Source organism: Culex quinquefasciatus, chromosome 1 (genome assembly GCF_015732765.1).
Source record: "Culex quinquefasciatus strain JHB chromosome 1, VPISU_Cqui_1.0_pri_paternal, whole genome shotgun sequence".
Classification (NCBI taxonomy): Eukaryota; Metazoa; Arthropoda; class Insecta; order Diptera; family Culicidae; genus Culex; species Culex quinquefasciatus.
This window is the reverse complement of record NC_051861.1, coordinates 7,913,038-7,928,801: the sequence shown is the minus strand read 5'-3', so window position 1 is coordinate 7,928,801 and position 15,764 is coordinate 7,913,038. Positions and strand designations below refer to the sequence as shown.

Genomic DNA, 15,764 nt, shown 5'->3' with positions numbered 1-15,764 from the left:
CGTGTTCTAAAATGGCATTAGAAGCTACGGTGGGGAGCACGTATCGCTAGAAAAGTTCTTAGCTTTTGCGTTCAAGTTCTGTTGGCGATGTAACACAGCAACAAAGGGGGCACAAGCAAAGTTGAATCGAACGAAAATGAGCTTGAAATTGATCATCTGTAAATACGAAATGGGCAGGGATGGGTGCTAAGGGGCGGCGGTTCGGAGCACAACGAGCATGAAAAATGATCTGGAAAACGACGTTCAGCCGAGCGAAAAGTTCATTCTACTCTGATTTGTGCTGTTTCTTGGGACTCGATGGGTGTTTTGTTCTGTTTCGTTGCGGTGGATGGGCGCTAGCGCTTGTTCAATGGGTTTGAGATGGAAATGAAGGAAATTGTTGAGTCGGAGAAAGCAGAAATTCAGCAACTTCGTTAGACGACTATTGTTTAGAACAGTCTTTCAAAGTCGTTTTAAAGAACTTTTTCCGCTAAAAAAATGCTATCAAATCCACCTGTAGATAATTTCTGCCTTTCTCGAATAAAAATATGTTTTTATTAGATTTTTTTGTCATTCTTGGCAGTGTTCCCAGAAAGTCAGAATATCTGTATCAATAATATGTTTTTTTGTAAAATTCGTAACCTATTTAAAAAATCTCAAGGCAAAGTTGCCAGATCTTCAACTGAGTGGTGCGAGCTGTCAGTTTTATTTTGGTTTCTGTTCATGTTGTAAGGAAAATGTGGTATACTAAATTCTTCAAGTTTTATTAATTTAATGTTTTAGACAATCAATTCATTTATCATAAATTTTGCTCTTAATCAAATGTTGTTTCATAATCTGAGATTGTGTAAAAAGTTGACATTTTATTAAATGAAAATCTTGCATACCATGTTTTTAGACTCTTGGAGCGTATTTTGACAGTTTGAGCTGGTGTAAAAACGGAGACAGATTTCAATTATGTTTCAATTAACTAAATTTATTTTATAATAGTACTCAAAACTATGACAGTGTTTCCAGATTTTTTAATCTTACTGAGTTCAAACCGAAAAAAAATATAAAATCTTTGTATCATGAACCGAAATTCGTGATTTTTTTTATAAAATAGTATGGACAAATTGAAAATACTTGTTAGCATTTTCACTTGCTAGGTACTTTAAGTTCATACTGTGTTTGAGAACTGCAATTGTGGAGTTTTTTTTTTGAAAAGGTCCAATAAACCAAATTTTCAGTTTTTGCTTTTTGGGTGTTTTTTAATACCCCACAATGAAAAGTAATGGTAAACTAAAAAAATATTAAAATTTATAAATCACATTATATTTTGTGTTTAGACAATTTAAAACATGTTTAAAAATTTGTCTCTTAAAAAATCGCATAAAATCTGATGTAAAGCCCATTTATGCTTATTAAACATGATTTTTAATTGAAATAAAATTGAAAACATTGAAATACTGAAAACTTCATAAACCAATACTGATTTCAAAGATTAATTCTTAAATTCTTTGAAAAACTGTAAATACAGTGTTTTTACATGAATTCTTTTTTTCAGGGGGTAAACTGCCCCCGGCTCGTATAAATGTCTACCAAAACCGGAAATGGAGTTTATTTTTATTTTTTTATTTGGTTCAAACTTTGTGGGGTCCTTCCAAATGACCAAAGAAGTCATTTTGTGCTATTGGCACACCCAAACCCCCCATTAAATGTTGAAAAAAAAAATCAAAATTCAAATAACAAGCCTAGGTTTTAACATTTGGATGAAAAAAAAAAGTGTTTTAAAATGCGTTTTACAGGCGTACAGTTGCTTTCCAATCATCAGTTTTGAAAATATCGGGGTATTGACGGATTTTTTTTTTTGCAAAAAAAAAAAACTTTTCGTGGGACTATACATTAGTATTTCATGAAAATTTGAAATGTTTTCAAAGGAGTTCAAACATGCTAAATATGATTATAAACGCGGCAAAATGCATTTTAACTGGTTTTCAGTTGATTAAACTTCAATTTTCATTAAAATTTTGAAGTTTTTCGAAAAAATATTTTTTGCCCCCTGATTATTCAGGCCAATTTTGAGGGGGGGGGGGGGGGCTACATAAACTTTGAAAAATATTTGCAACGGCCTAACTTATTTTTCTCAAAAAAATAATTTTCCAAAATTCGGGTTTTTATTCATTTATTTTGACATGTCATTTGACATTTTTGTCGCCGAGTTATGCTTTTTAGGAAAAAATGTGCTTTTGGAAAAAAAATTTTAGACATTTTTTTTTACTTCAGTTTTTAATATAAAATCAAATTTGCAATCGAAAAGTACTTAACAGATTTTTTGCTAAAATGCACCGTTTTCAAGATTTTTTTTCTTAAAATTCCCGTTTTTCGATTTTTTTAATAGTGTCCACGATTGTCTATTCCCCAAAACATTTTTTTCGAAAAGTTTGGAAAATTTCAAATAAAATTGCCTAAGAGAGTTGATTTTTTAATTGAAATAAAATTGAAAACATTGGAATATTCAAAACTAGATTGATCAACGCTGATTTTGAGAATTACAAATCAAAAAATTGAAAAACTTTATAAAGATACTTTATCTAGCTCTTTTTCGCTTCTAGAAAGAATAAGACAATTATTTTGAATTTTGTTTTTTTTTGTCATTTCTTTTTCTCTTCCTGTTGAAACCAGGGAACAAAAAAAAATTGCCTGTAAATTAAAAAAACTGTATTTTTATGTTTTAAATTATTAAGTTTTTTTGGGTTGTTTCTTCCCTGAGTTTTAAGTGCTTCTATTTTTGAAGCATTTTTGACAGTAACAAAAACTTTTAGAAATTTAATAAGAAAAAAAGAAACTGAACATCAAAGTTTCCAGTTTTATTAAATTTTAATAGTTTTTTTTAAATTTACTTGAATTAAATTTAGTGTTGAGTTTAAAAAACCATTTTCGATTTGGGTAAAAAATCAATTCTGGTAAAATCGGGAAAAAGTCGAAAATTTGGAAATGGAATTTAAGTAGCCACCCTGAACCTGGGAAATTTTCCAGGTTCAACCGTGAGAAGGACACTTGCTCCGCTTTTTTTTCTCCCTTGTACCCGAGGATATCTTAAGAGGTCGACCCGTCCCACCGCTCAATACCGGCAAAAAAAGTCCAGCGTAATCGCGATCGCTAGTGGTTTGTTTTAGTTGTAGGCCGCGCGCAATGAGTGTGTTTCATAATTTTTAATTACCCCTGGCGTTCGAGCGCTGAAGATTGCTTATCTATGCCGCGCCAAGTGGCGACGGTGTCGGTTTTTCATCTCGAGGTTGCTCGACACCTAGTCCCCGGGGGAGGTCCCCGACTCTGGCGACACTTAAAAACATCTCTATTATTATTCATCGGGGTTTTTTGTTGTTGTTGATGTTGTTGCCTGGCAACGGAAGCAATGTTGCAGACCGTCCTCCAGGTTGGCCAAATTGATTCTTTAAGATGTTATGACTTGCGGCTTTCCTCACCGAAGGGGATAATCATTAAATTTCCATAGGGCTTAAAAGGTGGCCGCGTCTAGAGAGGCAATTACGGGCGCGACACCTGGGAGTCGCGGGAAGTCATGTGCAATTATGCCCGGCTCTATGGAAGGAAGGACTCTCTCTCGGGAGGACTAAGAGCGCTCGGTCGGGAGGAAGATTGGTATTAATAACCGATCAATAAAATGGAAGGAGGAGAAGTGTTCAACGGATGGACGGATCGACGTCGTGATCGGCGGAACCCGGCCAAGAATCCGACAGGAGTAATTGTTCTGCCAATCACCATCATCATCTGGGCGCGATCGACTACTCTGGCGTCTTCGCTGCGCGAACAAAGTAGAGTCCTGCCCGGGTGGATTAAAACATCTCTTTCGCGGCGGATATTTATTAGGTGACTACAGAAGACGGGACGTGTGGCCGCGCCGACGAACGTCTAGTCAAATCATCCCGTCTCACGTGATCTCCGCGAGATCGTTAAGATCTCGGGCCCGTTGAAGTGCCGGCCGGATGGGCTAAAAGGTTAGAACTTCCTGTGTGCGTGTGCGCCGCACTTTAATGATGCGTATAGTTACTGCGCGGAGAGGTCTCCGCGGTCTAGTTCCAGCCGGGTGCATCATCGTAAAAAAAAACGTAAAGCGGCCCGTTTGACCTTTGGGTGAGCGCACGCGTGCACCGAGTTCTAGCTGTCGGGCGGACCGTTTATGGACCATTAGCACTCGCGACGGCGGTACCTGCTGCTTTCATCTCAAAGGATCAGTCGCACCGGACAGCTCTATTAGCGTTTGTAATTACGCAACGTTCTCACGCGCGCGCTAAGTGTGTAATTTGGACCTCAACCATGTGTAGAGTGACAGTTCTGGGAACTCGCGCTCGAATATCGCTCAACGACTATCGGAACGCCGCGATCTAGATTCAATTTGGCCCGCGCATACCGTTACAATTCCATCAATCTCTCCCTTAAAAGGCATCGCTCAATTACAAAGTAGTCATCCCAACTTAACCTCACTTTCGGCCGAGTCACTCCTAATTAACTACATTAAACCGTGCGCGAAAGTGAAGCTATTTTGCGCATTTTTTTTTTCCAAAGTCATCCAATCTATTTACGATCGCTCTCTATTTCGACCTGATCGATCGCGCCGGGTAGCCGAGAACAATTTGCCTAATCACGCGGATTAGAACCGATTCTTAGATGACTGGAAGGTATTTTGGCGGCGACCTTGAGGTCACGATCTTCATTGTTTTGGGATTTAGGAAGCGGGCGGCGATCACTTACCGGCAGGTGAACTCGTTCTCGCCCAGGCACATCTCGAGACAGTCGCGGCGGTTCAGGACGGTGGCGGTACGCTTGACGTGGCCGTTCAGCTTGTAGCCCTGGACGCGGTCGATGCACCAGGCGCGCTCGCACGGACGCAGCTTCAGGCAGGACTTTTGGGCGTAGATCGTAAACACCGGGAACTGGGACTTGGTGAGGGCACCTGGAAAAAGAGAGAGAAATGGTTCAGATAATCGTCGTGTGAAGTCTTCATTAGCTTTCTCGTCGTCCCAATTACAAAACCCAACAGTTATTCGAAACTCATGTCACCTCGATCACGCTTCCGACGCCCTGGAGATTTATGTGCCCTCTTAATTCATAGCATTTGTCACTTCCCAATTTTCTTTCCCGCGCGCAGAACCGAACCCCATCGGAAGTGACTTGATCGATGTGACACACAAAGCCATCTTCCCCGTACAAAATACACCAATTCCGTACGCTCCACATTCCTCCCCCCGTAGGGGGGCTAAACCCCGCAAAAAGGGAGGAAATCCAATCTTAAATTATACGCCATTTGTCCGATCGAAGATTAATGCCCGGTCTTGGATAATCTACGCGCGCGCGCGCACCTTCCCATGACCAGAAGGAGAGCAAGCGAGCGAGATTTGCATAGAGAGAAACAAAGTCCCGAGCGCCGCGACGCCCCGGGAGCTTCGAAAGCGAAATCGCTGCGACGCGTCTCCCATTGACGAGGTTTGCGGTTTTGTACCCTCGCGTCACTTCGAATCGAAACCTCACGCCGCAAAGTCACTTCCCATGACGAAACGCTGCGACGATACGCGCGGTGGTTGGGTACAGTGATCCTCTGGTGATCAGACTTGTTGGTAGATCTTTTTGGTAGCGGACCATTGATCAATGGGTACTCCAGCCGATCGAGGGAACCTCACACATTCATTTATTCAAGGAATTGTGATTTAGACATCTGAGGAATCTTAAGATACCTACCCCTTAAAATCGTAAAACTTGAATTCCAAGCGAAACTTATTTGGGAATACCGTGGAGATTTTCTCTTGTCCCCTTAAAAAAGTGGATTGGATGGCGATCATTGGTTTTATTCCCAAATATCAATTCCTAGGAACCCTGTTCGGAAAAATCTTCATATACACATGGCGAAGTCCAGACTACATACCGCTGGAATCAACGTATCATTGTGAAGCTACTGGGTTTTAGACATCTGAGAAATCTCAAAACTCAAGTAATCTTTTGATACTTCAAATCAAGTATTACGTCAGTTCTTGTAGGAGATCTCTAAGATATTCCTCTTTAGAGTTTTGAGAGACCTGTATTGGTTACGTTCAGATATTGCAGTGACTTGATGTTTGTAAGACTGTTGGATCTTAAAGGTAGTCCTTCTATACAATCGAGGTATCATCGAAGCTTCCAGATATCCAAGAGCTCACTGTAGTGCTTTTGTTTTTATTGCCACCAGGTACACAAGTCGCTAGGCGACTACCGCAAAGCAGTCAGGCAATTTGCGAACTCCAAGTAACATACGAGCAGCTCTCGCACCGTCGTACGTAAACAGTGATTGATACCAATAGTAGTGGGGGTGGTTGCGGAGGCGTGCGTGGAATCTCACGAATTCCCAACCTTGCGGTCTCGTGGCCACCGAAAGTGAATCTTTGTTTGGCGTGTTCGTCAAATTGGTAGTCTAATGATCGATGATCATGTGCGCAGTGCAAAATTGGTAATTGGTAGTAGGGGAGGTACTTTCTTTTTCGGTTTTCACGCGGGTGCAACTTTCTTCGCACCGTGACCCTGATATCCGACCCGTTCGGTATACTTTGTAACGCCGGGTTCTAGATGTTCTCGATCGGGGAAAAAAGTTCAAGTCATCCCACAACTTTGTAGGGGATGATCGCGGCGGTGGTGAACGATCGATCGGCGGTCGGTAATTGCAGATTATTATTGAATCTTGACGCGAGCGGCTACCTCCATCATTACGGAGGGGGCCATCTGGTGCGCTTCTTCGTGATGAGGCCAACGACGTGATCTGGTTCGGATCACCGGGGTGATTTGGTGGTTATCTTCCGAGATAGTACGCGAAACCATTAGATCCGATGAGACTCGGGGCCTCTAATCAGCCGTTTCATTATCTTTTATTTTGCATTTATTAACATTGTGGGGGTGAAGAAAGACGGAGGGGAACTCATAAACTGGGAGTGTTATGGGTAAATTGAGCTACTTAGAAGATGGATAGAGGCGATTGGGCGCCCTAGCTAGGTGGTAACTCGATAGTAGCGGACTGGCGGAGTAGTTACGTGCGAAATGGGCTGATGGCGTTCAATATCTAATTAAGAATAGATTGGATTGGTCTGCAACGATCTTGAATGTTCGAGGCAATTTGTAAGAGTTTAGTGGGGCAGGTCTCCTAATACTACCAATTTGTACTCAAATTATGTTTTTGGTATTGACCTTCGAATTTGTAGGTTAATTTCATCACAATAAATTTGAAGAATAATGATCAGAAATGCTAATCCCAAGGATTCCGATGTCAACGACCTCCACATCACGAAGTTGCGTGTACTTTAAAGGTCCTCAATGCCTCGAAGAAGTTCCCACTCATAAACCCAACTTAAACCCACCCCGGTAATTGAACGTGAACCAATCAATTGAATTCGCCAATTCAGACTCAAATCGACACCGACACCTCGAGCTTCCCAGGAAACGATTCCAATCAATACCTGGGTAGCTTTCGCACCCTCCGGGATCTTGTCCATTAATCCCCAATATCTACGAAAGGGATTTGCCTTCGTGGCGCCCCTAATGAAGTCATAGGCGCCGATAAACTTCCTTCGGGGTGTCCCACTCCAAGGTCCAGCGATCTCCAGTTGGTGTTGATTAGTGCGGTAACCCGTGTTGAGGTAATTGAGATATTGGAGTTATGGCAATTGTTGTTAGTGCTGTTTGATTTAGTGCAGAGCTCGGGTTGCCCTGGAGGTGTCCATGACTTTGGAAATAGATGCAGTCTCGCGATAGGACAGAACAGGTTGCGATCTCTGCGGTGGGTTGGGCACCCTGGTCGTAAATCTACGCTCTCGCGTGAACCCGCGTTGTCCGCGAGATATGAGTACTAGTGTACTTTGTGTGGTAGGAAATTAGAACAGCGTCTACCGGGGGTGGAGTCATGGAGGTCGAAAAGTGTATCACGACGGTGCGGCCCGGGGGACTTTGAAGGAAATCTTCTCATCATTCATCGCGGTGGTGAAGATCCCAGGCCCGGATCCCCGAGCGGCGGCGGCGGTCGTCGTCGATTGAAAGGTCGATGGGAATGCTGCTATATATGCACAATCACGAGCGCGGGCTCTCTAATACGGAGATCGCCGAGGAGGTGACGGCGCGCGGAGTTACTCCAATTTTTATTTATGTACATCTAGGTCTGCATCACGAATTGAGAAATATCACGGGTGCCTGTTTTGGCTACGGAGCGTACTTCTCCGGGACGATTCGCCCCGGGAATACATGACAGTAAAATGGAAATAACATTTCAATTCAGAGTTCCGCGGAGGTTCCCGGCCGTGTCGGTTTTTTTTCGGTTGGTAGCCGAAGTCGTTGTGACGGGATGTCGCGCCCGGGTAGAAAACATTCTTCGGGGCGGCGGAGGTCCCCTCGGTTCTGAGTCCCGGACTTCACGACAGCGAGACTGAGCGACATTCCCGCGCCCGCGAGAGAATCCGACCGGAGGTTCCCGGGGATGCAATAAAAAAAAAATCCGAGGGGACCCAATAGAGATAATGATAAAATCGTGTTTTCCCAAGATCTGCGCGGCACTTCCAAGCTCTGACCATTTGTGGGTTTGCCGCGGTGTCCCAGGTGCCCTCGCCCTGCAGTGACAAAAGAGGAGGTAGCGGCGGAAAATAGGTGATGAAAGTTGGCGTTTCTTCGCGCAGAAAGGAAGGAGAAACAAATTACGAAATATTAATTAATTTTCGCAAGTCTCCAATATCCCTCGCATGTGTAGAAGGGGGGCGAGTCGGCCGAGTCGGTGTCGGGAAAATGGACGGATGCCAATCCGACGACATCGGAAGAGATGCACCAATCAATGACAGACGGTGGGAACCTCGCGGGTCCTCGTTACCAACCGGAATCCGTGCAAGCCGTTTGGCGGTACCTTAACCAGCGAGGTGACTCACGCCGCCAGGAATTTCTTGCCATTAGGCTGACCCATTATAGGGGTCTCGTTCGGAAGAATCGAACCTCTACAATGTTGAATCGTGTTTGTTTGCTCATCGCGAGTGAAAGTGTCCCTTTCTTGGGGAACCTCCCGCGATAGCGCTGACCAGCTGATCGGCCATCGAAGTCGAAGTCGAAGCTACTATAAATCACGTCCGTCACACGGAGGGGGAACCTCGCCGCGCAGAACAAGATATATGTGAACCGATTCTTGGCGCGCGCGCGCGCTCGCTCTAGCGTAATAATTTATGGCGCGTTTGAACTCTGCGAGCACGATAAGGGGCCGCGCCACGACCAGGCCGGGCTGCCGTTTTAGGTCGCAACCGCGACTCGCCGGGGTGTTTTTTTTGGGATGTTTCTACGGTGGTGTATTAGCGGGGTACTCTTTTATTATGGACTCTAGCTCTGTTTGTTTGGGCGTGATTTGACAGGGTTGAACCCTTTTTTAAATTACTACTCATTAAAGCGGCCAGGCCTACTGTGTTGCTTTAACCGAAGAGAGCATTTTGTGAACGGATCTCATTTCACAGAAATTACAGGGGAGGAAGGTTGCGTGGACATACCGCACCGAATGCTTTACTTTAAACGCACATAAAACAGTGGCTAAAACCCTGTCGCAATCCAAACTTGGTAGGTGCACACAGCCTCGAAACGATCAGAACCCGTGTACACCCAAGTACACGGGGATTAATGTACTGCCTAGTAGAGTGTAGAGTGTGTTTGCGCGAGCCCCTTGCGAAGATCGCAGATCGAAACGTAATGGTAAATTTATGAGTTTGAAGTGGCGGCTATTCCGGTATGGTACACACAGGTTGGACCTTGCGAGTTCCAGGGCGCCGGGGGTTCCGGAACGAAAACTATCAGCAGGCATGTCGATTAATAAATAAAACGTATCGGGAACAATAATAGGTACACTTGTCCGATAAACAGCGGCGGTGAGGTGGTGAGGTAGCAGACAGGGCAGGATGATGTATCGACCGAGCCCGCGTGGAGAGTGAAAAACTGTGTCACGTCCAACGCTCATCACGACCTCCAACTTTCCCATATTTTTCTCTAAAGAGCGTCCCGGGAATGTGGGTCCATTTACAACCGGAGGTCAGTGGCTTAAGCGTGCATATCTGGAATTGTTTTTCGCCGCACTTGGGGCTTTCTACAGGTAGATGCAGCGCGACTAATGATCAACCTTAACGGGTTCATTATCGCGCGCCTTTTCCGGAGGTCGTATTACAACAACGGCCTCCTGAATTAATTGCTGGTTTTGAGATTTATGGCCGTTTTCGGGTGATGCATCATGTGGGGATGCTTTTTTTCGGGAGGTAACCAATTGAACGGTTCACACTTGTCCGAGACCCCCGGGGGAGGGGGTCACCTCGTAGCCAACTCGTGCTTATTTATGTACACTTCAATGGGCCGCACGTAACATGGCAATAAATTTCGAATCCAGCACCGTCGTCATCCAAGGTAGAGTCTTTAGCCCTTTAGGGCCACCGGCAAGGTACCCGGGTTCGGGATGTAGTATGTCTCCGTCGCGACCTCCCCACTTTCCACACTGGCAGAGGAAGGGGAAATTCAATTGGAAAACGATTTTAATTATCCTGTAATGGTGGATGATGCTGCTGCAGCTTCAGCGGATCTCGGTCTCGGCTGCCGTGCCGTTGGAATCAAAGGTCACTCCCGAGTGGGAGTTTCACAGGGTTCTCCTGGGAACCTCGTGGCACAAACGGGTGGTCATCTCGCGGGACAGAGCCGAGCGCGCGAGCGCTCAACTCCATAAAATCGCTAAAGCGCACTATCTCTAATTATTTTACGATTAAGAGACGGACCCCTCCGGGGGGCTGGAGTTGCCCGCGGAGCTTACACAGCCGAGCTGCTTTGTGGGGTCTTTCTGTTTACGGTTAGCGATTAAAGAAGTCAGCTCCCCACCCTTCTTGTGTTACATCTGGACGGAACCGTTGCGAGCGTGTCGTCAAGGCGCAGACAAACTGGCGACCTCCGCGCCAGATGCAACACGACACGGAACGACGTCGCTTCTTTAACCTTTCCTGACATCATTTATCCTCATTATCGATTTCCCATCCTGTCTGCTTTAAAAGCCATTTCGGCTTTGGACGTCGGACTCCCCGACGACTTTGTGTGACCTCGAATCAATCACCTGCCCGGGTTCCCCCCCCAGAAGCCTAATGATGATTGAGTAATGGGGCCCCGAAATGTGGGTTTAAGATATCGAAATTCGCACAAAAAAGGGTAGCGCCGAAACAAAAAAAATACCTGGCAATTTGTCAGAGTTGGACGAGAACAGCACGCAGAGGCCGGTTTCGTAGTTGACGGACGAGCAGGAATCGTTGCTCTGGCAGGCCTCCAGACAGTCGGTCAGCATCAGCGTTCCGGGGATCGAGTCGAGCAGTTTGTTCGGCGCGGAAAAGACGTAGCTGTGAGGAGCGGGGAGAGAGAAATAAATGTGAAATTGGTTAATTGTTTAATGTTGTTTAATTATTTTTGATTACTTTTCATGAAAATAAATTATTTGCTTTATCATTCCAACATTTGATTTCATCAAATTATCGACAAGTTGTTGTGGATATTATTATGAACAGAATACAAAACGACCAATTTTTGATTTAAATGGTTAGTCTCTCTTATATTCAAATTGTCAAAATTAAAATAAATAAATATCGATGTATCCTTCTAATCAACTTCTCTTTTTCTTTCCAGGTAAGAACAACGGAAAATCTACAAGATTATTTTATTGACGTCTTACGTGAGTATAAAAGCAAATTGGCAAAATGCAAAGTTTCTCATGGGTTCTGCTGAGGGTGTCAAATTGTTTAAGGAGGGCGACCTAAATAATTTAATTTAAAAAAAAATACTTGTTAGTCGACGACTAAGCTTGACTAACCTACGACTCAGTCCTGGATACTAAAAATTTTCAAATCATTTTTGTTTCTTATATTCGATTAAATTCGTTTAATCAAAAGTCACTTGATTATCATGGCATTGTTACTACCGAGATTTTTGTCAATCAATTCGGCATGAAATATTCACGATCTGGCAACTCTGTCAAGAGTAACGGACACTTAGCTGCAGCTTTTAAAGGCAAGTCAAAGTTTGTTTACAAGTACAACAATGCCCTGCGATATCAAGCCATAGCTTTGATTTGTTATAACTTTGGTAGAAAATTATTTCCAGAGCTCCTAAATGAATTTTAAAATGTATTTCAAAACATTTTTTTTTGTTCAGTCAGAATGCTTGATGATCTGGCAACACTGTCGCTTTGCTGTACAATTCGGATTTTTTGGAAACCGGAAAAATCCACCGGAATTTTGCTGACAAACCGAGAAAATTTTATTAGCTTAGCTATTTTTTTCTCTAACGTGAATTCATTTTTTTTTTCTCTGAATTCAATTCATTTTTTTAACACAATATACAATTGAAAAAATGCATCTTTTTTGTTTCAAAGTTTGTTAAAATATTTATTTAGAAATATTTTATAATATCATGCAATTTTAACTGTAAATAAAACAATTATTAAATTATTTTAGGAAAATTGCAATTAAAAAATTTGTTATTTTTTAAAATAATTATCAATTGATGATGAATCCTTGAGAATATAAACACAAATATATTTGTTGAAAATTGATCAGATTTGGTTAGTGAGATCCTGTTGTTTTAAAATTTGAGTCTTCATCTAAAAATGTGTTTAAAAAGGTGAATATTATTATTTTTTTTTTTGGTAAACAATGGAGATAAAAAATCTCAAGCTTCATGGAAATTAGAGTATTGGATTAAAACACTTAAAACATAACAACTTGGGCTTGCGAAATTTAGACATCTGAAGTGAATATATTAAATAAATATTTGTACCAAATAGTTTGGTAGGAATCAATATGATTTTCCAAGAAATTGTTCATTTTTTTTCTTAGGAAAAAATCGGAATTAGAATTTTGTAATAATATTCATGAAAAAGCTTTTTTTGACACCGTCATCCTAACAAGTTTTCATCGAAATTGAAAATTTGATTCAAAAATTATAAAGCAATTCCATTTGGAAAGAGCCTAAACCGGAAAAAAAGTTCTCCAACCGGGCTCAAAATTTTTCTGGGGGTTCCTTGGCCAAATTTTTTGTTTTTTTTTGTTTGGCCATTAGGGTGACCTACACCTTGCTAGGCCTTTTTCGTATTTTTTAGCAAAAAACACTTTTTTCAAAAAATCATAACTCCACTCCATTTCAACCGATTTTAGCTGCCTCAGACGCAAAAGAAAGGTTTAAAAATCTAGCTTAACATTTGAAAAAGTCGTTTAAAAACTAAAAATGGCGTTTTGACCGTTGCTGAACCAAAGAGCCTTTGTCTGAAAATATTTTTTTTTGATTCCTCGGTAAATTTCACATAACACATTAAAAAATTGGCGATGCCGAACCGTACGTTTCCAAGATATGATTTTTTGAAAATAAAAACTGAGTTTTTCAACGCGCCATGCGCTGAAACAAGAAAATGACGAAATCGACTAAAAATCAACTTTTTTCACTAAAACTGCAATAACTTAAAAATGTCAGCGATGACTAGGGTTAGTGAAATTTCACGATTTCGCGGACAGCGTGAAATCCCGTGAAATTTTACGTATGTGTGAAACTGTAATGGTTTTTTTCAAAATGATTTATCAAACTCAAATAAGAGTAAAATTAATCTTATGAAATGCTGTAGAATTAAGCGAGTGAATACCCTTGTTTAATTACAAATATAGGGTTAGTGAGTTTTGTCGATTTCGTGGACGGCGTGAATTCGTGAAATTTATCAATTTTCGCAAATATTTTTTTCAAAATAACGACATAAAAAATATTTTATCCATACAGACTATTTAAGTAAATTTTATTTGTTTACAATTGAAAAGCTTGATATGAACCATTTGAAGAATTGCTCCAATTTTTCAGTTTTTTTTTCAGAAACTTACTAAGTATTTTCATTTGCTATAATAAAAATTTAACTGCTGTTAGACATTAAAAGAATCAGGCTTTGTTTTATTAAAATTAAAATGAAGAATATTTTTTATCTTTGAAATCAACTTTAAAAAAATCAGATTTTTCTGAGGCCTGTTTTATTTTAACGATGTTTGATTATTTGGGTAGATGTTTTTCAACAATACTACTTTTTTTGTTTTTGTTTTCATTTTGAATAGAAATTTCGATTTCGTTACAAACATATTAATTTTGCTTAATTTTTTAAAATTTAAATTTGGAATAGGGTGATGAAATCCTTTAATTTTTTTAAATACAAATTATTCAACCCATTTTGGCTGGACAAGAATAAATTGTAGCAAATCAGCGAAAACTTTTTAGCTATATTAGTCGAATATTAAAAAAAAAAAACAGTTCAATAAATGAGAATACGCATGCCCTACACTTTGTTTCAATATATATATTATATATAGAGCCCACCCATAAACCAGGTGGAATCTTTTTGGAAAATTAGGAGATATTTTTTTTGTGTCAGGTTCAAAATTATTGAAATTGTTTTTAGTTTATTTAAATAATATATAATGAAACAAAAAAAAACAGTTTCTGTGATTTCAACATAAGATTTTCAGAGTTAATTTAACTTTTTTCACGTTCCGCGAAATTTGCGTGAAATTTGGTGTTTCGAAATTGAGGTCCACGTGAAATTTGCAATTTTCGAGCGTGAAAAATCACTAAGCCTAGCGATGATACAGGTTTGGGTAAATTTTCGTAATTGAAAGAACGGGTCTAATTATTTTGGCCAGGGAATCCCCAGAAAAAATTGAGCCCGATCGGAAAACTTTTTTTTTGGTTTAGGCTCTTTTCAAATGGAATTGCCGTATGGCGTATGAGAGGAAAATGAACGTATTGCGGAAAATAAAAATCGCAAAGAAATTAAAGCCGATCTGGTATTTATTTTTCTAGTCCAGACCACGAACGAGCGACGTATTTTAAGGCAATTTGGTTTATGATTTATGTTTAATTCAATGATATTTTCATTTCTTGCTTTAGTATGTCGCAATTCAAATATCCACAAATATTTTTTATTAGGATAGGTATGGAAATCCTGAAAAATAAAATTTCATACAAAGTTACTACTCAAGGCACTTACCCGGTAACCAGCTCGAACGCCACAAAGTCCGGATCGCAGTCCTCGTCGGTGTACTCGTCGATCATCTGCGAGCTGTTTTCGGAGCTTCCGCTGCCGGAACTGTTGGCCGTGTCCACCTCCGTCGAGCTGGGCGCGGCAGCGGGTGCCGCCGACGTCGCCACAACTGCGGCCGGTGGTTCGGCCCGGTCGTACGCCGGATCCGAGCCGCCCGATGCCGTCGCCAGGTTATCCTCGAGTGGGGCCTCCGCAGGCTTCGAGATGGGCAGGTCCAGTCGGGAACGTCGCTTGGCGCCCTCTATACTGAGCGCGGACGCCAGCAGCAGACACGCTAGCAGCGTCGAGTGTAACGATCTTGGCAGCATCTTGGAGTGGAGTTCTGCGGAAACGGGGGAAAGGAGCAGATAATTGGTGTGTTATTAGGTGGAGTCCGCAAGCAATCAATTTTAAATTTGTCAACCGGGAGTTGGGAAGAACTGGGAGGGGTGCAAGTCGTCATTACGCCCCGCGCAGTTGCGATGATGGAGCAGCGTTGATAATTTCCCGCGCGCGCTCTTTACGAGATGATTCATCGATTCAAGATCTGCCGAGGCTTGTCTGTCAAAGGACGCGACATGGCTTGTGAATCGCGCCCACTTGAACACACGGTAGTTGGTTGGTACCGGGGACAGTCGTGAGAACCACGTTTCCGTCCGAAGAAGGAGGCGTACATTAGCGGGCTCAG

The 15,764-nt window shown here is 41.8% G+C and overlaps 1 protein-coding gene across 1 annotated transcript in view; it reads right to left on the bottom strand.

Annotated features, from left to right (window-relative positions):
* Positions 1-15,426, bottom strand: part of LOC6036502 — a 29,916-nt gene extending 14,490 nt beyond the window's left edge. The window contains exons 1-3 of the mRNA XM_038248985.1: positions 15,044-15,426; positions 11,212-11,372; positions 4,732-4,933 (exon numbers count right to left, since the gene is read on the bottom strand). Coding sequence (XP_038104913.1) covers positions 4,732-4,933; positions 11,212-11,372; positions 15,044-15,405 — 725 coding nt within the window. The 5' untranslated portion in view covers positions 15,406-15,426. The remainder of the gene's footprint in view (positions 1-4,731; positions 4,934-11,211; positions 11,373-15,043) is intronic.
* Positions 15,427-15,764: the final 338 nt, after the last annotated feature.